The sequence below is a fragment of the Arachis hypogaea genome, chromosome 15 (assembly GCF_003086295.3).
Source record: "Arachis hypogaea cultivar Tifrunner chromosome 15, arahy.Tifrunner.gnm2.J5K5, whole genome shotgun sequence".
NCBI classification, from domain to species: domain Eukaryota; kingdom Viridiplantae; phylum Streptophyta; class Magnoliopsida; order Fabales; family Fabaceae; genus Arachis; species Arachis hypogaea.
Genome location: NC_092050.1, coordinates 103,794,846 through 103,816,944, shown reverse-complemented (window position 1 = coordinate 103,816,944; position 22,099 = coordinate 103,794,846). Strand labels below are relative to the sequence as shown.

General features: G+C 31.8%; 3 protein-coding genes across 3 annotated transcripts; all 3 read right to left on the bottom strand.

Annotated features, from left to right (window-relative positions):
- Positions 1-1,608: 1,608 nt before the first annotated feature.
- LOC112750451 (putative pectinesterase 63) lies at positions 1,609-4,765 on the bottom strand. The gene is made up of 4 exons (XM_025799185.3): positions 4,157-4,765; positions 3,527-3,733; positions 2,245-2,486; positions 1,609-2,103 (listed from the first exon to the last, which is right to left on the bottom strand). The coding sequence occupies exons 1-4, from the start codon at positions 4,664-4,666 to the stop codon at positions 1,944-1,946; spliced, it is 1,119 nt and encodes a 372-aa protein (XP_025654970.1). The 5' UTR covers positions 4,667-4,765; the 3' UTR covers positions 1,609-1,943.
- A 2,223-nt stretch (positions 4,766-6,988) lies between these two features.
- On the bottom strand, positions 6,989-8,259 carry LOC112748662 (uncharacterized). Its single transcript, XM_025796902.1, has 3 exons — positions 7,707-8,259; positions 7,408-7,593; positions 6,989-7,317 (listed from the first exon to the last, which is right to left on the bottom strand). The coding sequence occupies exons 1-3, from the start codon at positions 8,257-8,259 to the stop codon at positions 6,989-6,991; spliced, it is 1,068 nt and encodes a 355-aa protein (XP_025652687.1).
- Positions 8,260-13,892: 5,633 nt separating this feature from the next.
- LOC140179278 (secreted RxLR effector protein 161-like) lies at positions 13,893-14,594 on the bottom strand. The gene has a single exon (XM_072217986.1). The coding sequence runs from the start codon at positions 14,592-14,594 to the stop codon at positions 13,893-13,895; it is 702 nt and encodes a 233-aa protein (XP_072074087.1).
- Positions 14,595-22,099: the final 7,505 nt, after the last annotated feature.

The following is a 22,099-nucleotide window of genomic DNA, read 5'->3' as shown; positions in this document are numbered from 1 at the left end:
GCCCAAGGACTCAAGATCACTCAATCCCCTTTAGCCTAGGCCAAGGGTCAAGAGAACTACTCAAAAACTATAGGAAGCATTATATCAAACATCTAATGTGCAAGAAAAGTAAACATCACAAAATGATAAAATTAAGAAAACCCACGACTATCATAAGTGAGAAATCAATAATAGTAAGTAAGATCAACATAAAAGAAACATAGAAACACGAAATTGCATCAAAAGGAGATTAGATCCGACAATGTTAATCAACAAGCAAGAGACCAAAATGAGAAATTAACATTACAACTAAGAAAATCAAGATGTAGAAATGAGAAATTGTAAAAGAAACAAGATGAAATCAAGTAATTAATTCAAGATCCAAGATAATTTAACCTAATCCTAACCTAATTCTAGAGAGAAGAGGGAGCTTCTCTCTCTAGAAAACTAACTAAAGGCTCATGTTGACTAACTAATTGCTCCCCCCTTGCTTGGACTTCAATTCTGCATGAAATACACTCAGAAACAAGTTGGATTTGGGCCTGGGCAGCTCAGAAATTGCCCCCAGCATTTTGCCTTTAAGTGGGTCACGTGTGAGTATCGGCGCGTACGCGCCATGTGCGCGTGCGCGTCAATTGGCTGTTTCTTCATCCGCGCGTACGCGTCATGTACGCGTGCGCGTCTCTATCCGAAGCCACTTCTGCGCGTGCGCGCCTATTACGGGTGCACGCCCATCGATGCATTCCCAATTCTTGTTTCCTCATGCATTCTCCACTTTGTATGCTTTTCTCCTCATTTCTTCTATCCAATACTTGCCTCATGAACCTGAAATCCCTCAACAAATATATCAAGGCATCGAATGGAATTAAAGTGAGTTAAAATCACCAATTTAAGGGCCTAAAAAGCATGTTATTTTACAACTAAGCACAATTCAAGAGAGAATTGCAAAACCATGCTATTTCATTGAATAAATATGGAAAAAGGTTGATAAAAAAAAAGATTTTCTTTAAAACTATACATACATTCCGATGTCCAAGTCAGAGAGTTAATGAGATAGGATTTGTGTGTTTAGGTAGAATTAAATCATACCTTGGGATTGAAGGGACTCTCCTTTTATACGTTTTGCCAGGTTATCTTATCTTAGTGGGAGGGGTCCATTCCTTACAATTCAAAAGGTGGTTGGGAGGAGAAGACGATCCCGAACCGTTATGGTGGTGGGAATCTTTTTGGGCTGGCTATGTTAGGCCTCAGAGGGTCTGGACGTCTGGTCCAGAACAATAATCAAGAATTACTGTTTGACTAGAGTCATAAATATGCTTTGAATTGTAATAAGTGTCGCTACTCTATATGTAGGTCAAATATCAGTCATCAATAATTATAGTTATCATAGTTTTAGGAGTTCAACTTAAAAAGATACTATTTACCATTCTAAAATCAATTATATATAAGAGATCATTCATAATTTTAAAAGAGTCCACTATAATATCATAACTTATAGTTTAGTATTTTTCGCAACTTATGCTAATTTAAGTGAAATTTTTACAAGTACACCATTTACTATTGAAAATAACAAACTAAAAACAATGTAAATTTAGAATAGGAGAATCGTAAAAATTTTATATCTCCAACTTATTCTTTCTAACAAAATATATGAGGCAAACACCTCATAACAATATTTTACTTATAATAAAAAATAATATTTATATTAACAATTTTATTCTACACAACAAATCGAGATACATTTGGTATTGACAACCTACACGGTATAGTGTATACACATTCACCCTGTCGTGTCCTGCTAACACATTTCCTAGTTAAGACCATTATTGCTGAGAATACGATTTGGTCATCCTAATAAAAAGTTATTCGTGCCTACAACTAAACTATTGGACACAAGGCCAATATATGCAGGCCATATAGTTAATTAATTTAATGTGGGAAATTGAATTTATTAATGAATGGAATTAGACTCTTGGTGGAGGAAGTAGCCAAGTGGAGCCGTCAATGAAACCAAGATTGAGGAAAGGTTGTGCCTCTGCATCACTTAGCTGCTTTGAGAATTTGGCGCGCCCAGCGGGAGCAGCTCCAGCTCCAGAGTTTTTATACTCTCCAAAATATAAAGTTCTGTTCATAAGAATGCACGAATAGTCAATAACTCATTTTCAAGATCAACATAGTTGGTGATTAAGTCAAATATTTATGTTTATAATAAAAGTTTAATTTGAAAATTCATATAATACTAGTATTTATGAATGAAAGATTTACCTATCATATTCAGTGTGCATGTTGTCACTCCAACCAACAGGATTGATAACACTGGTCATGGTGGTGTAAGCAAAAATGACTTTGGGATTAGACATCCATGCTCTACCCAAGTAAGAGCCAGTCCCTGTTCCGGTAACGTCGCAATGCACAAATGCGTAGGCTGTGTCCTGTGAGTCCATTGTTCTTGCTTGTGCCACTATCACTGTCATTCCACTGTCCCCAAGAACCCTCAACTCCGTGTTCTGCATTCCAAGATTAGAAAGGGTGCTCTTATATTTCTGTGTCTAAAAAAATTGTCTACACATATAATTAATTACTTTCGAGGCTATATTCTTGAGACATGTTGTGCTTGTGCATGCTTAGTAGTTAGATATTATTTGATGATTAGAATGCTTTAACTAATAAATAACTTCTTGCTTATAACGGAATGCATTAAAACATAATTATTCAAAAAAGAGATTAAGATTTTGTCAAATATCGTTAAAAAACATGTACCATAATTCCAAAGTTTCAAACTTCTTTATTATTGTTACCGTTATTTTTAGAAATTTTTTTAAATATTGGAATCATATTATTCCCAAATATGTTACCCTTCTATTGTGTGTTATATCGAGAATTTTAATTTTTTAAATTTGTTAAAATAATAAAAGAGCGACACCATTCTCTATTTTAATAATTAAAAAAAAAATAAAAACAACGGCAATGCCGTAGCCACTGTAAAATTTTAAAAAAATATATTTTTTAATAAAAACGTCAATGCGTTTTTTTAACTAACTAAAAAAACTTTAAACAAAAATGTTAGCGTCATTTTGTGTCTTTTAAAAAGTAAAAATTTTTTCTTAGAATAGAATAAAACTCACATAAAATCTAATAATCTAGTACATCTTTGACCAATATTAAAAAAAATTTAGCCTTATTTTTACATGTTTACTATTACTTCAATTTTAAATTATTGTTTTTTTTTTTTTTGCATATAAAAGTATTAATATATCAAAAATATTAGGAGATAATTAGAATTTATTATTTTCAATAATCATTTAGCCATCAACTCAATTTTTTTAGTTTAGTAATTTAACAACATATTTCATTCCATACTTTTTAAACATTGATAGCTATCTAATAGATAAAAACAATAAATTCTGATGACCTACTAGTATTTCTTTAAACATATTTTAACATTTTGTTGTTAAAAAAGTAAAACATTTTCTAAAGTAATTTCATGAAGGTGAATTCCCATTTTCATATAGAAAAACAGAGTTATTATAGTCATTATTATATTTACCAGGTACAATGACCTCCCGCTTCCGAAAATAAAATCGACGGTGCCTTGAACTAAGCAATTTTTGAAAAAATGCCTATGTCTATCGTCACAGATTGTGTCTTGGAATCCCAACACCTTGCAATTATAAAACGTTGCTTTGTCTCCTGAAATTCTCAATGCTACTGCTTGTGCTCCAGGCCTCTTTCCATCAGGTCTTGGTGCAGTATTCTGTGTATACAACCAATTTCACAAACAATAAAATGATCATCAAAACATAATAAGTAAATCACCTATAAAAAGGGTAAAATTGAAATGATTATAAGTGTTGGATATGTTTGGTTGGAGGGCAAAATTAGGACAAAAGCTTTTATAAATAAAACTAACTTTATGCATATAAAAGATGAAAATTTGTTATTTTTACCTATGAAAGTTTAGAATATTGTCAATATAAATCATCTTTCATAGGTAAAAACGAGTTCAGTTCGTTTATATTAAAATTTTTCAGTGTTTTTAAGTTTTATGGTTAAAAAAAAATATTTTACTCTAAATGAAATGTGTGTATGATGTAGATTCACACATTGAACTCGTGTACAAAATGTTTTTACCCAATCTAAACCAATGATACCCTAAATGCAGATTAAATATTCTAACCGAGATTTGGATGTTAGCAGCGACGAAATAATCAGATTCAACAATCAGCGTAGCACTGTCAACAGTGCCATATTGTTGTGCAGTGCCACCATAGGACAAGGTTGGTAAGTTCCCTCCAGGTGCGCCATAAAACGTGATGAAATTCTTGGTCCTTTCAATCTTGATCTTCTCATTGTAATTCCCAGCACCTATGGAGATTATCACCCGCTTGGCATTCCCGGAAGGGACGCTATTGACGGCGTCGGTGATGGTCTTGAAATCGCCGCTACCGTCTTGCATTACCTTAATGACTTTAGGACCTTGCTCGGCCGCCACAAGAGCAGGGTCCAAAGTGCTCTTTCTTTGTTCCAATGGACCCACATTTTGGTTGAACCATGATTCCAGTTGTCCCCTGTCAGTTGGAACTGGAGTCTTATCATCACACAGAACAACATTGGATGTTGTTAGGATTATTGTAACCATGACCATGAGAGACACCTTAGTGTTGGAGTTTCTTGGTTTTGTGGCCATTTTCCTCCTTATTTTAATTTTTTTTTTGGGAATTTTTTTTTATTTTGGATATGATTTTTATTTTTTATTTTTTTTTTTGGTTTGATAGTTGATTGATTGGCGATGCAATTTATAGGAAACGTTGAGCAAGAGAGATGCCTAATTTGTGACACTCTTTTTGGAGTGCAATGCATCTGATTCACCCATTTTTGGGTGATTAATAATTCAAGGATTCGAACTTTTAATTGGACGATGAGGAAATTGCATTGCAGTTTAGTTGGATGAGCATTCTTCATTCTAGTCGCACCAATTTGCAAGCCTTACATTGAAATTAGACTGGTTTAGTGATTCTGCACCATCAATGAATTAGGAAGCTAAGTGTATTAGTGCCTAATTTAGATTTTAGAGTATGTGATGTTGTTATCATATCTCTAAAATGAGCACAACAATTATGTGTTTATTGGATGCGCCATATTTATATAGACCATTAGATTTTATTAAATGAAAATCAAAGGCTAATATGAAAGAAGAATATTGATAGACTCTGATAAATACAAAATATCCTAGTACATAAATAAATACTTTAAATGACAATACTTTAAATGGCAACAGAATCTTTTATTCTTAAATAATTAAATAAAAAACATATAAATACAAAAATATGAATATTTTTTATTCAATATGATTATTTATTATACAAGAAATTTTATAATTTTAAAAAATTATATTAAAATAAAATTTTAAACATAACATAAAAAGATAAGATAAATAAAATTTTATTTTATATTACTTGACAAATAATTAAATTATTATATTTAAAATTTATTAATTAACTAATTTTGTTAAAGATATTATTATATAATATGTTAATGAGTTATAGCTCAAATGGCATAGTCTCCCTATAGTCATCTAAGAGGTCGCGAGTTCGAGTTTCTCTATCTTTGGTAAAAAAATTATTATATAATATAATTTTTCATCAAAATATTTCAAAAATATAATTTATTTAAAATATATATTATATATAATACATGAAAATATTAACCTTTTTATTTTTTTCAATTTAAAAAAACAGAATAAATAATATAATTTTAAATACATGTCTATCACATTATATATTTACTTATATTAGTAAGACCTAAATTAATCAAGCTTACGTAATTAAAAATATAACACATATAAATACAAAAAACATAAATATTTTTTATTTATTAAAATTAATTATTATGCAAATTATTTTATAATATTAAAAAATTATTTTCTATTTATATATATTTTGATAATTTTTTATTTTTAATTTTAAATTGAAAAAATATTATTTCAATTTTAGCACCACTTTTTAAGCGTTGATAAAATTATATATATATATATATATATATATATATATATATATATATATATAATAAAAAATATTATATATATTATTGCCCCCCATAATAATATTCTTGGATTCGTCCCTATATATATATGTATATTTGGAAAAGATATAGAAAAAAAAGAATATTGTTGTAGGCTTGTAGCCAATAATACTCAAGAAAGTTATATGAGGAACATACTCTCGAATTTTATTAGTCCAAAAATTTGAATTTCCTTATTCACATAAAAATTAATTTGATGAATTATTTGATATAAGTTTTTCTATATAATAAAAATTATATACAAATAAATTATAATGTAAGATGCATTACAAAAATATACTGATAGAGAATATATATTTAACATACAAAAAAAGTGTACTTTTTACTAACGAAGTGGTACACGTTGATTCTTCATATCATAAAATTCATCGATAATAGAATCTGTGTCAAATCTTTCAGCAATCTTCTTCTCAATGTAAATCAAAAGACAATTAGCAAGCAATTCATCTTCCATTTTGTTTCTGAGTCTATTCTTCACAATATTCATAGTTAAAAAAGATCTCTCAATTGTAGCAGTTGAAACAGGGAGAGTTAATATCAAGCGAATCAAATGATCAATCAAAGGATATCTTAAAGACTTTCCTGTCTTCGTTAATCCTTGACATAACTCTGAAATTGTGCACAAGTTAGTTAATTCAACATGATTAGGAACATCAAGTTCATAATGTTGAGCTTGCATTCTAATGTGAAATTTCTCTTGGTCACTGAAGTCACCTGGATAAAATCGTTCTACTAATTCACATACTTTGTTGACGCTGAAGAACTTATAATTATCTCTGAGATCTAAAGTTGAACTTAAAGTAAGCAATTCCACCATATTATCATTGAATCTTCCATTAATCTCTTGTAATTGTGTATCAATTACAGCCAGAAATAAATTAACACCGTAATGATGCTCTACTGAAATTTGATCAACAATTTTGCGAGTTCAGCCTCTTGTAGGAATATGCATTGCTTTCATATCAGGAACTTCAACTTCATGTTTCTCACAAAATAATATAACTTCTTTTATGAAAGCCTCCCAGCTTGATTCTCTCATTCTTTGGATTAAAGTCTTCGTAGTAGAAACCAGAGTTAAAGCATTCAATATGTCTTGATTTTTTCGTTGCAAAGCTTGACAAAGATCATGATTAACTTCCAAAATATTTCTCATCAAATACAAAATAAAGACAAATTCAAAGGATGTGATAGCATCATAAGCAGCACTAGCATCACCACGAGTGGAGAAATTACCTTCTTCGATGCTTTTTTCAAGAACTTCACAAGTAGCATCAAACATACATAACAAGCTACGTACAGAATTCAAATGAGACCCTCATCTAGTATCTCCAGCTCTTTGCAAAGTACCAATTTGGTTAAGTCCACTACCTATCACAATTTTATCATTGGCAATTAAGTTTGTAACATTATTTGCTTGAGCAACCCTTAACTGATCATGACGTTTAGGAGAAACAGTCACAACATTCACAATTAGTGTAAGTTTTGAAAAGAATTGATGAACATAACAAACTTCTTTGGCTGCAGAAACAAGTGCTGATTGTAATCGATGAGCAAGACAATGAATGTAATAAGCAAAAGGGCAATCTTTCAAAAATAGAGCTTGCAATCCATTCCATTCACCGCGCATATTACTAGCTCCATCGTACCTTGTCCCCTAAGATTTTGGACATCAAGATTATGACGAGAAAGAACTGATGAAATTTCTGTTTTCAATGTCAAAGAACATATATCAGAAACATGTATAAGATCAAAAAATCTTTCTTGAACCCAACCGTGCTTGTCTACAAATCTCAAAACCACAGACATTTGTTCTCGTTTTGATTCATCTCTTGCTTCATCAATAATTATACAAAATTTAGAATCACCAATTTCTTCTCGAATTGTTGCACGCACTTTTCTAGCAAAGATATGCAATATATCTTTTTGAACACCAGGAGATATATATTGAGCATTTCCAGGAGCATTTTCAAGGACAACATTATTAACATTCTGATTACAGGAAGTTAAAAGTTTAATTAATTCAATCAAATTTTCCCTATTCAAAGATCCAGAACTTTCATCATCGCCTTTAAATGCACATGCTTGAAATGCAAGCCATCGAATAGTATTAATAGATGTCTTCAACCTTAAACGGTTATTTGCAATAGTTTCATCACTATGCCTATCAAAAATTTTGTCTATATGCTTAGATTGAGCCATTAAATCATCACAATATTTCACACATAAATTATGGGGAGAATTAGGAATAGAACCCTCGTGACATACAAATGCACAATTTATCCCATTGTTTACTTTCTTCCAGTTACTAAATTCTAACTCTGAAAATGTATTTTTTCCATCATTGCGAGCAATATAATGTTTACCAAACAAGTAATAAGGCAAACAATAAGCAGCATCTTTTTCTAGTGAATATTATAACCAACTTGAAAATTTCTTAAACCAAGAAGATTGAAAATATCGACGGTGATTGTTATTACCAGAAGCTGGATAGCTAATATTTGTTGGTTGGTATGGCCCAGCTATTATGTATGCTCTACGAATCTTATCACGTTCATTGACATTATACTACCAAATTGGACGTCGCTTTCCTGGATCCCTTTCTAGTAAAGAGATATCAACATCTCTTTCTAATCTTGGTACTTTGGTTTCATGTTGATGTGTATTTTGAGTAAGATTAGAGAGCTCACTTACTTGACTTTCTTATGAAATAGGATTAGAGGGTTGACTTGTTTGATCTCCAACATTATCAGTAACTTTTCTCTTAAAAATTGCATCAATTTTACTTTGCTTTTTCATCATAAAATGTTCTAGTTTCTTTTTACCTGAAAAAAAAACTCAAATAATTATATACTTACATGAATAAACAAAGTCTAAGTATATTTTATTAATTAAACATCAATAATAATAATAATAATTTTTTCACTAAATCACTATCAATTTCATTAAAAAATAAAATAAAAAATAAGAGAGAATAAATCTTAAAAATAAGTAAAAAATTTGTCTATGTAAATACAAAAAAAAAATTATATTGTTTCATAATAAAACAATGTACTTTGTTAATTAATAATTTTATGTAATTATATAAAAGAAGTGAAAAATAAAATAAATACATTGCTTTAATTAATATGAATATGATTGAAATTTGAAAACTTCACTAGAGACTAAGCAATGGAAGTGACATGACCCAGTGAGGACGCTGCGTGACTTGTTAGAAAACAAAAGGATTAAGAAAGAATAGGAAACGTGAAGAGAGAAAATTAGTTTTACGGAGTTAAATCTCAATTTGGCCCCTGAAATTTAGCCCAATACTCAAAATGACCCCTATAATTTCGTTGGCCCCAATTAGAACCCCTAAATTTGTAATTGTGGCTCCAATTTGTCCCTGCAATCATCTCCATCACCAGAATGCTGATTTGATGCAATTGCATGACACAGTGGACACTACTTAAATGACGGCACATTAGTTTCGCGCCCAAACCTTTTGGAAATTACGTCGTTTCAGTCTTTTGTGGGTTAAAACTTTTTTTCTTTCCACTACGATGATCATAAGTTGCCAAACATCAAGAACACCGTTACACTAAGTGGTTTCCAAAGGGTTTGCGCGCGAAACCAATGCGCCGTCGTTTAAGTAATGTCCACCATGTTATGCAATTGCGCTAGATCAGCATTCAGGTGACGGAGATGATCGCAGGGACAAGCTGGAGCCACAATTGTAAATTTGGGGTTCTAATCGGGACCAATAAAATTGTGGAGATTATTTTGAGTATCAGGCCAAATTTTAAGGGCCAAATTGAGATTTAACTCTAGTTTTAGGGATTTAAAAAAATTTAATATTTTATTTGGGTTGGGTTGGACTTCTGACTAGTGACTACTATTTTTTTTTTAAAAAAAGCTGGGTCAGGCCTCTACTTACCCCCATGTATCTTGGTCAAGTTAGAGTATAAAAAATTTAACTAAAATAATAAAAAAGTACTTAAAAATAATAAAAATAAAAAAATGATCTTATTATAAATATATAATTTTAAATTATTATTTACATATATATTAGAAAGGCTAAAGAATAAAAGAATATATACCAATTCTATATCAGTTACTATTATATACATACATACATACATATATATATATATATATATATATATATATATATTTAATTTTTTTAAAAAAATTAAAAAAAAATATTTTCATATATTATATATAATATTTTAAATGAATTATCTTTTGACAAATATTTGATAAAAAATTATATTATATAATAATATTTTTAACAAAAGTATTTAGTTAATAAGTATTGAATATAATAATCTAATTATTTATCAAGTAATATAAAATAAAATATAATTATTTTATATTTTTATGTTGTAGTTTAAAATATTATTTTAATATAATTTTTTAATATTATAAATTTTTTTTGTAAAATAATTAATTTTAATAAATAAAAATATTTATTTTTGTATTTATATGTTTTATATTTTTAATTACATGAGTTTGATTAGTTTAGGTCTTACTAATATAAGTAAATATATAATGTGATAAGCATGTATTTAGAATTATATTATTTATTCTGTTTTTTTTTTAAAAAATAAAAAAGTGAAAAGGTTAATATTTTGATATATTATATATAATATTTTAAATAAATTATATTTTTGAAATATTTTGATAAAAAATTATATTATATAATAATATCTTTAACAAAATTAGTTAGTTAATAAATTTTGAATATAATAATATAATTATTTGTCAATTAATATAAAATAAAATTTTAATTATTTTATATTTTTATGTTACAGGTTAAAATTTTATTTTAATATAATTTTTTATTATCATAAAATTTTTTTTCATAATAAATAATCTTATTAAATAAAAAATACTCATACTTTTGTATTTATATATTTTTTATTTAATTATTTAAGAATAAAAGATTTTGTTGTCATTTAAAGTATTGTATATTTAATTATTTTTTATTCAATTATTTAAAATATTTATTTACGTATTAGGATATTTTGTATTTATTAGAATCTATCAATATTCTTCTTTTATTTTAGTCTTTAATTTTTATTTAATAAAATCTAATGGTCTATATAAATGTGACATATCCAATAAACACATAATTATTGTACTCATTTTAAACATACCCCAAAGACAACATAGTTTCTCTAAATAATAGTGTTTTTCTCTAAATAACATGTTAAAGAGTGCAATAAAAGAAAATTTTTAAATTTTTAATGTATTAAAAATATGAAAAAATATATTTTTCAATAACTTTTGGTTAAATATTTTTTTATGATGTCCTTAACATATATTTTTAGGACATAGGTTAGTAAACCCCTTACTTTTAAAATGGTTATTTGATTGGAAAAAGAAATAAAAGATAAACCCTTCTTTTTCAAGCATATCTTCCAGTATGATTCTGTGTTGTTACTTCTAGTTTGCAAAACTGCTTCTGAAAGTAAAAATGAATATATTTGACCAATTCAAAGTTTAATTTGATTAATAATAATTACATAACCTAATAGTTTAGAATATCTTTATTGTAAACGCAGAAAGGAAGATTTTTTTTTGGCGTCGTTTCATATTTTCATAAATTATGTTAAAATTATATATGCTATTTTCATTTTTCAAAATTATTATATTATTAAAGTGAGGTTTACTTTATATTATTAATCTTATATATCCTTCCAAAATATATAAGCTTTAACACTACCATTTTTTTATATTTTTATATTCTAGTGACATTACCTAATTAATCTTATTTTTATTTTATTTCTTGTTAACACAACAAAAGTAAAATCTTATATACATAGAAAAGATAAGATTTTAAATTTTTTTAACAATATTGATGGTATAGATTAAAAATTAACACTCGTATAGGATTCAAAAATAAAAATTTTTGTAAAAAAAATGTAAAAGTCTACTTGATTTGTATTTTGATTTTATCGTTTTAGAATTTTATGATGAGGAATAAAAACGTAAAATAGAATTAAAAATTATATTTTCTGTTTATTGTTTTAGAAAAATATTACTAAAGAACAGAAAACACTTTAAATAAAAATGCAAACAAACAAGTTCATTTTAAGATTGTAAAGTTTCCGGTAATAAAAAATATATAAGTAGTTTTATTAGTTTTATCTATGGTTAACTTATTAATAACTATATTTTCATATTATAAATTTTGTAGTTTTAATCTATTATGTTACTTATCTGGTGTATGCTTATTTGGTTGCCAATACAACATGAAATTATTTTTATAAACATTAAGAATTTTAATTATAAACATTATTTATAACTATTATAAGTATTTTTATAAAGTTTAAAATTTTTTTATTGTAATCATCACAAAATTACATCTTGTAACAAGTATAACTAATTTTTTATAATTATTGTAAGAATTTTTATAAAATTAAAATTTTTTTATTCTAAATATTTTTTTAAAAAATAAATATATTTTTATAGTATTCATTATTTTAACTGTAGTCGTCATTTGTCAATGAGTTATAACTCAAATGACATAGTCTCCCCATACTCAATTAAGAGGTTGCGGGTTCGAATTTTCTATCTTTGGTAAAAAAAAAAAAAAAAAAAAACTGTAGTCGTTATTTTAGTTATACTCATTTCAAAAGGTAACAATTTTAGTCGTACTGATTCATTGTTTTCTACAATGAATTACTCAAGCGATTCTCCACCAAGCTAAATCTTTCATATTAATTCGTTTTAGTTACAACGAATTACCTTGTTCCTCAATTCTTATTATTAAATTATTGTACCCTAAAACGATGCAGGTGAAAATTATATGTTTGTGTTGGTTATATTATTACGAGAAGATGATAAAATCTTATATTTGTGTGGTGATTTTAAGGTACGATTAGATCGCTTTTTTTAGAGAGATATTTGTCCCTCCATTTAGTTGCTATAAGGTTGATGACAATACTCTCATAGGATATAATGAAACCTAAAAATTTATTAATTAGCAATAATAAGAAATTCTCAACTCTTTTGAACAAAAAAAAATCTCTTAATAGTTGATTAAAATGTACATTTAGTACTTCTGTCTCTGAAATAGTGGACAAGGACTTATTTATACATATTGCACGTATTAGCAATTATGATTAGTTACGTATACAAATGGTTGTGTATTTTCTATTGCCAATAGATACAATATTTTGAACATACATAATTCTTAAAGAGTTGTGTTCTTTTAGCCAATAAATACAATGTTTTGAACATACACAATCCTTAAAAGGTTGTGTCCCTTCAACCAAATGGTGCTAAACGGTTAGTAACCGTTTATTAATATTAATAATAATATCAATAATATTAATAATATTAATTAATCAAATTTGTAAATACCCTTTAATCCCCCACTATTTACAAATTTAAATGTCATACAAGTATATGCATAAAGAATGTGTCACTAAGATTAAACATTCTTTTAGTGTAAATTTTAAAGTTTTAACGAAGTAATAGGTGTCTAATCGATTAAACCTATACTCTATATGCTAGTACCAAAAATCACATACATTACCTATACCCTCCAAGTTCAAGAGTTTACAATTTTAAGCACTTATATGGCCTTGTGCTTATCCTAGTTTCATGAATATTTACGAGAATAAAACCTCTAAAATTCTCGATTAGAGCGGCACCACTCTTATATTCATATAGGTGGAATCTTTTGATAGATAATATTATCATTTCATTAAGAGTTTAAACTCACCCTCCTAATTTTTTGTAAATAGCACTAAATCCTATACTTTAGTGCTCCAATTGCTAAATAACTTATTATTACCCATTAAACCTTGAAACTAGTGGTCTACTAGAATAAGGTTGGGTTCCCATCATTTAGCAATAATAGGTTTTAATCCCATTTTAGCAGTAGTCTCTTTGATTTTATCCCTTGACAAACCTTTAGTCAAAGGGTCTGCTAAATTTCCTTGAGATCTTACATAAGTGATGGTAATTACACCATCATCTATTAGTTGCCTCACAAACTCATGTCTCAAACTTATATGTCTAGACTTTCCACTATAAACCTTATTATATGCTCGAGACATGGTTGATTCACTATTACAGAAAATTGAAATGGCTGTCATCTGCTCTGGCCACAGCTTTATATCATATAACAAATTTTTTAACCATTCTGCTTCTTTACCTGCGGCTGATAAAGCTACAAACTCAGCCTCCATAGTAGAATGTGTAATACATGTTTGTTTCTTTGAGCCCCAACTTATTGCTCCACCATCTATGGTGAAAATCCATCCTGAAGTGGATTTGTTGTCACTAAGATTTGTAATCCAACTTGTGTCAGAATAACCTTCTAAAACTACGGGATAATTACTATAATGTAATCCCAAGTTTATAATTTTCTTGAGATAACCAAGAACTCTTGTTATAGCTTTCCAATGTTGATTGCTAGGCTTTCCTGTAAACCTTGATAATTTGCACACAACAAATGCTATATCAGGTCTAGTACAATGCATTGCATACATTAAACTTCCTATAGCACTAGCATATTCTAATTGTGCTATAGGTCTTCCCATGTTTCCTTCTAATTTAAGTTTAGGATCATACGACGTATTGGATTCTTTAATTGTGAGATGATCAAACTTTTTCAATACCTTTTTGATATAATGAGATTGACTTAAAGTAAAGCCAACTTCATTCTTATGCACGTTTATGCCTAATATTGTATCAACTTCATTCAAATCCTTCATCTTGAATTTAGAAGTTAGACACTCCTTCGTTATTCGAATTCCTTCTAAATTTGTTCCGATGATTAACATATCATCAACATATAAACAAATGATTACTCCATAATCTTTAGTAAATTTTGAGTAAATACATTTATCCGCACTATTATGTGAGAAGCCATTTGATAACACCACTAAATCAAACTTCTCATGCCATTGTTAGGCTCTTGTTTTAGCCCAAACAAAGACTTAATTAATTTGCAAACTTTCTTTTCATTTCTGGGTAGCACATAGCCTTCCGGTTGCTCCATATAGATTTCTTCATTAAGATCTCCATTTAGAAAAGTCGTTTTAACATCCATTTGATGTATATGAAGCTTATGTATGGATGCTAATGCTATAAGAGCCCTAATAGAAGTCATTCTTGCCACAGGTGTGTAGGTATCAAAATAGTCTAGACCTTCTTGTTGTCTAAATCCCTTAGTCACTAACCTTGCTTTAAAGGTTTGTAATGAACCATCAGTGTTATACTTTCTTCTAAATACCCACTTACATCTTATAGGCTTTGATCTTGGAGGCAAATCAACCAAGACCCAAGTATTGTTAGATAATATTGAGTCCATTTCATTAATTATTGCTTCTTTCCAAAAAATAGAATCCCTTGAAGCCATAGCTTCTTTGAATGTTTGAGGATCACCCTCTATGTTCATAATAATAGGAATCTTGTTTGTTACAGAATTCCTAGTTCCTTCTACTAAAAAGGTGATAGCCTGAGAAGAAATAAAATCTGGACCCAAGTCCTTTTTTTTTCTTACTCTCAAGCTCTTCCTTGGTTCAATCAACTCTTTGTCGCTTAGACATTTATTATTTTGATTATTTATTTTTTGTGAAATATTAGTATCATTTTGGGGATACTCCGAATTAGAAGTTGAATCATTGATAAATTTATTTTCAATAAATTCTACTTCTCTTGATTCAACAACTACATTAGACACTAAGTCTAATATTCTATATGCTTTACAATTTTGAGCATATCCTATAAAAGTCCCTTTTATGGCTCTTGGCCCAAATTTGGTTCTCTTTTGATCATGAACTCGATAAAAGGCTAAACACCCCCACACTTTAAGATAATTTAAATTAAGTTTCCTTCCTTTCCAAATTTCATAAGGAGAAACCTTTCTATGTCTTGATGATATCCTATTATGGATATGACATGATGTCAATAATGCTTCACCCCACAAATTGTAAGGCAATTTAGCATTTAGTAACATTGAATTAACCATATCCACTAAGGTACGATTTTTTCTTTCCGCCAAATAATTTTGTTGCGGAGTATATGGAGTGGAAGATTCATGCATGGTGCACGAAATTGTGATTCACACTTTTCACAACTCCGGTGCAACTAACCAGCAAGTGCACTGGGTCGTCCAAGTAATACCTTACGTGAGTAAGGGTCGATCCCACGGAGATTGTCGGCTTGAAGCAAGCTATGGTCATCCTTGTAAATCTCAGTCAGGCGGATTCAAATGGTTATGAGGTTTGAATAATTAAAAGATAAATAAAAACATAAAATAAAATAAAGTTACTTATGTAATTCACTGGTGGGAATTTCAGATAAGCGTATGGAGATGCTTTGTTGCTTCTAAACCTCTGCTTTCCTATTGCCTTCTTCCAACCATGCATTACTTCCTTCCATGGCAAGCTGTAAGATCCTCTCAGTGAAAATGGTCATCTACGGTTTCTGCACGGCTAATCAACTGTCAGATTTCTCGTTTCGGATGAAAAATACCAGGTACAGCTACCGCATGGCTAATCATCTGTCGGTTCCCGCTAGTGTCGGAATAAGATCCATTGATCCTTTTTCACACTATCACTTGCGCCCAGCATTCGCAGGTTTGAAGCTCTTTACAGTCATCCCTTCCCGAATCCTACTCAGAATACCACAGACAATGTTTAGACTTTCCGGATCCCAAGAATGCTGCCAATGATTCTAGCCTATACCACGAAGATACTAATCTCACGGACTCGGTCCGTGTATTAGATATCCAAGAGAATATACTCTGGCTGTAGTCCAATGACTACGTTGAACATCATATAGACCACTTTGTGGTTGTCAGGCATGCGGATCTTGGCTAAGCGAGTAACGAAGATTGGGTGATTGTCACGGGTCACCCCTTCATTCTGACTTAACTGAATTAAGTACAAGAGTATATCTTGGAGAAGAAGTAGGCGTGAATTGAATAGAAAAATAGTAGTAATTGCATTAATTCATGAAGAACAGCAGAGCTCCACACCTTAATCTATGGGATGTAGAAACTCCACCGTTGAAAATACATAAGAGAAAGGTCTAGGCACGACCGTGAGGCCAGCCCCCAAACGTGTACAATACTATGATAGCCCCCGAATACAATAGTAAAAAGTGCTATTTATACTAAACTAGTTACTAGGGATTACAGAAAATAAGTAACTAAGTGCAGATAATGCAGAAATCCACTTCCGGAGCCCACTTGGTGTGTGCTGGGGCTGAGCATTGAAGCTTTTTCGTGCTTAGGCTATTCCTGGAGTTAAACGCCAGCTTTGGTGACAGTTTGGGCGTTTAACTCCAATTCTGGTGCCAGTTTGGGCGTTTTACACCAAGATGTTTTAGGCTGACTTTGAACGCCAGTTTGGGCTATTAAATCTCAGGCAAAGTATGGACAATTATATATTACTAAAAAGCCCAGGATGTCTACTTTCCAACGCAATTAAGAGTGCGCCAATTGGGCTTCTGTAGCTCCAGAAAATCTATTTCGAGTGCAACAGGGTCAGAATCTAACAGCATCTGCATTCCTTTTTCAGCCTCTGAATCAGATTTTTTTGCTCAAGTCCCTCAATTTCAGTCAGAAAATACCTAAAATCACAGAAAAACACACAAACTCATAGTAAAATCTAGAAATGTGATTTTTGAATAAAACTAGTAAAAATATAATAAAAAGTAATTAAAACATACTAAAAACTATGTAAAAACAATGCCAAAAAGGGTATAAATTATCCGCTCATCACAACACCAAACTTAAATTATTGCTTGTCCCCAAGCAACTAAAAATAAAATAGGATAAAAAGAAGAGAATATACAATGAATTCCAAATATCAATGAAGCTGATTTCCAATTTAGATGAGCGGGGCTAGTGGCTTTCTGCTTCTGAACAGTTTTGGCATCTCACTTTATCCTTTGAAGTTCATAATGATTGGCATCAATAGGAACTCAGAATTCAGATAGTGTTATTGATTCTCCTATTTCAATATGTTGATTCTTGAACACAGCTACTTTATGAGTCTTGGCCGTGACCCTAAGCATTTTGTTTTCCAGTATTACCACCGGATACATAAATGCCACAGACATATGACTGGGTGAACCTTTTCAGATTGTGACTCAGCTTTGCTAGAGTCCCCAGTTAGAGGTGCCCAGAGCTCTTAAGCACACTCTTTTTGCTTTGGACCACGACTTTAACCGCTCAGTCTCAAGCTTTCACTTGACACCTTCACGCTACAAGCACATGGTTAGGGACAGCTTGGTTTAGCCGCTTAGGCCAGGATTTTATTCTTTTGGGCCCTCCTATCCATTAATGCTCAAATCCTTGGATCCTTTTTATTTTACCCTTGCCTTTTGGTTTAAAGGGCTTTTGGCTTTTTCTGCTTGCTTTTTCTTTTTCTTTCTTTATTTTTTTTGCCACTTTTTTTTTTCTGCATGCTTTTCACTGCTTTTTATTGCTTCAAGAATCAATTTTATGATTTTTCAGATTATCAATAACATTTCTCCTTTTTCATCATTCTTTCAAGAGCCAACAATTTTAACATTCATAAACAACAATATCAAAAATATGCACTGTTCAAGCATTCATTCAAAAAACAAAAGTATTTCCACCACATCAAAATAATTAGAGTTTTTTCAAGATGTAATTCAAAATTCATGTACTTCTTTTTCTTTTTCAAAAAACATTTTTCATTAGAGAAAGGTGAAGGATTCATAGGACATTCATAGCTTTCAGACATAGACACTAGACACTAATGATCATGTAATAAAAACACAAACATAGATAAAACATAAAGCATGTAAATCGAAAAACAGAAAAAATAAGAACAAAGAAATTAAAGAACGGGTCCACCTTAGTGATGGCGGCTAGTTCTTCCTCTTGGAGATCTTATGGAGTGCTTGAGCTCTTCTATATCTCTTCCTTGCCTTTGTTGCTCCTCCCTCATGGCTCTTTGGTCCTCTCTAATTTCATGGAGGATGATGGAATGCTCTTGGTGCTCCATCCTTAGTTGTCCCATGTTGGAACTCAATTCTCCTAAGGAGGTGTTGATTTGCTCCCAATAATTGTGTGGAGGAAAGTGCATCCCTTGAGGCATCTCAGGGATTTCATGATGAGGAACTTTCTCATGCTCTTGTTGAGGTCCATGAGTGGGCTCTCTTATTTGCTCCATCCTTTTCTTAGTGATGGGCTTGTCTCCTTCAATGAGGATGTCTCCCTCTATGGCAATTCCAGCTGAATTGCATAGGGTACAGATGAGATGAGGGAAGGCTAATCTTGCCAAAGTAGAGGGCTTGTCCGCCACCTTGTAGAGTTCTAGGGATATGATCTCATGAACTTCTACTTCCTCTCCATTCATGATACTATGAATCATGATAGCCCGATTTATTGTAACTTCAGACTGGTTGCTAGTAGGAATGATAGAGCGTTGGATGAACTCCAACCATCCCCTAGCCACGGGTTTGAGGTCAAGCCTTCTTAGTTGAACCGGCTTGCCTCTTGAGTCTCTCTTCCATTGAGCTCCTTCCATACAAATGTCCCTAAGGACTTGGTCCAACCTTTGATCAAAGTTGACTCTTCTAGTGAAAGAATGAGGATCTCTGGGTATTCACTCTTTTTGAGCATGAAGGGGACCACGGGGATCACCTTTTTCTTGGCCACAAATTCATAAAAGTGATCGTGATGGACCTTTGAGATGAATCTCTCCATCTCCCATGACTTGGAGGTGGAAGCAATTGCTTTCCCCTTCCTCTTTCTAGAGGTTTCTCTGGCCTTAGGTGCCATTAATGGTTATGGAAAAATAAAAAAGCAGTTCTTTTTCCACACCAAACTTAGAAGGGTTGCTCGTCCTCGAGCAAAAGAAGAAAGAAATGAGTAGAAGAAGAAGAAATGGAGGAGATGGAGGTGAGGAGAGGGTTCGGCCAAGGGGGTGTATTGTGTATGATGTGTGAAATGGAAGGTGGTAAGGAGGGGGTATTTATAGAGTAAGAGAGAGAGGGAATGAATGTTAGAAGGGGTGGGTTTGGGAGGGGAATGGTTTGAATTTGAATGGTGAAGTAGGTGGGGTTTATGATGGATGGATGTGAATGGTGAAGAGATTATGGAGAAGAGGGTAAGATTTGATAGGTGAAGGGTATTTGGGGAAGAGTGTTATGAAAAGGTGTGAAGAGGAGAGAAGAAGAGGTGGGGTAGGTGAGGATCCTGTGGGGTCCACAGATCTTGAGGTGTCAAGGAAGTCTGTTCCCTGCACCCTTCTGGCGTTCAAATGCCCATTGTGTGCCAATCCTGGCATTTAACTCCAGCTCTGCTACATTTCCTGGCATTAAATGCCAGCTTTGTTACACTTCCTGGCGTTAAACGCCAGCTTTGCTACCCTTCCTGGCGTTAAACGCCAGTCTGCTGCCCATTTCTGGCGTTTAACGCCATCCAGATGCCAGACAGCCTTTTCTGGCGTTAAACGCCTATAGTGCTGCCCATTCTGGCATTTAACACCCAGAATGCTACCAGGCTGGGCGTTAAACGCCCATTCTGCTATCCTTACTGGCGTTTAAACGCCAGTAAGCTCGTTCTCCAGGGTGTGCTATTTTTTATGCTGTTTTTCATTTTGCTTTAATTTTGCAATTATTTTTATGACTTCACATGATCATCAACCTAAAGAAAACATAAAATAACAATGGAATATAAATAAATATAATAACATTGGGTTGACTCCCAACAAGTGCTTCTTTAATGTCAATAGCTTGACAATGAGCTCTTGGAGAGCTTCACAGAGACTCAGAGCTTGATGTTGGCCTCCCAACACCAAACTTAGAAGTTGAGTGTGGGGACTCTGTTTAACTCTGTATTGAGAGAAGCTTTTCATGCTTTCTCTCCATGGTTACAGAAGAAGATCCTTGAACCTTAAACACAAGGTAGTCCTCATTCAATTGAAGGACTAACTCTCCTCTGTCCACATCAATCACAGCTCTTACTGTGGCTAGGAAGGGTCTTCCAAGGATGATGGATTCATCTTCATCCTTTCCAGTGTCTAGGATTATGAAATCAGCAGGGATGTAAAAGCCTTCAACCTTCACTAAGACATCCTCTACAAGTCCATAAGCCTGTTTTCTTGAATTGTCTGTCATCTTTAGTGAGATTCTTGCAGCTTGTACCTCAAAGATCCCCAGTTTCTCCATTACAAAGAGTGACATGAGGTTTATACTTGAACCAAGGTCACACAGAGCCTTTTTAAAGGTCATGGTGCCTATGATGCAAGGTATTAAGAACTTTCCGGGATCCAGTTTCTTCTGAGGTAATTCCTGTTGAACCAAGGTATTCAGTTCATTAATGAGCAATGGAGGTTCATCCTCCCAAGTCTCATTACCAAATAACTTGGCATTCAGCTTCATGATTGCTCCTAGATATTGAGCAACTTGCTCTTCAACAATGTCTTCATCCTCTTCAGAGGAAAAATACTCATCAGAGCTCATGAATGGCAACAATAAGTTCAGTGGAATCTCTATGGCCTCTATATGAGCCTCAGATTCCTTTGGTTCCTCATTAGGGAACTCCTTAGTGGCCAGTGAACGCCCATTGAGGTCTTCCTCACTGGAATTCACTGCATTTCCCTCCTCTACAGGTTCGGCCATGTTGGACGTGTTTATGGCCTTGCACTCTCTTTTTGGATTCTCTTCTGTATTGCTTGGGAGAGTACTAGGAAGGGTTTCAGTCACTCTTTTACTGAGTTGACCCACTTGTGCCTCTAAATTTTTAATAGAGGACCTTGTTTTAGTCGTGAAACCTTGAGTGGTCTTAGTTAAATCAGAGATTATGGTTGCTAAGTCAGAGAGGCTCTGCTTAGAAGTCTCTGTCTGTTGCTCAGTAGATGATGGAAAAGGCTTGCTATTGCCAAACCTATTTCTTTCACCATTATTATTATTGAAGCCTTGATTAGTCTTCTGTTGATCCTTCCATGAGAAATTTGGATGATTCCTCCATGAAGGATTATAGGTGTTTCCATAGGATTCTCCCATGTAATTCACCTCTTCCATTGCAGGATTCTCGGGGTCATAAGCTTCTTCTTCA

Bases quoted from the DNA above. Each gene is read 5' to 3' on its own strand.
- LOC140179278 (XM_072217986.1), bottom strand. From the start codon at position 14,594: ATGGGAAGACCTATAGCACAATTAGAATATGCTAGTGCTATAGGAAGT.
- LOC112748662 (XM_025796902.1), bottom strand. From the start codon at position 8,259: ATGGCTCAATCTAAGCATATAGACAAAATTTTTGATAGGCATAGTGAT. The intron at 7,594-7,706 runs GTACGATGGAGC...GATTACAATCAG, and splicing joins CCAAAATCTTAGGGGACAAG to CACTTGTTTCTGCAGCCAAA. The intron at 7,318-7,407 runs GTACTTTGCAAA...CTACTTGTGAAG, and splicing joins TAGTGGACTTAACCAAATTG to TTCTTGAAAAAAGCATCGAA.
- LOC112750451 (XM_025799185.3), bottom strand. From the start codon at position 4,666: ATGGCCACAAAACCAAGAAACTCCAACACTAAGGTGTCTCTCATGGTC. The intron at 2,487-3,526 runs GTAAATATAATA...CTTGGAATGCAG, and splicing joins GCGGGAGGTCATTGTACCTG to AACACGGAGTTGAGGGTTCT. The intron at 2,104-2,244 runs GTAAATCTTTCA...TCTTATGAACAG, and splicing joins ATGCACACTGAATATGATAG to AACTTTATATTTTGGAGAGT.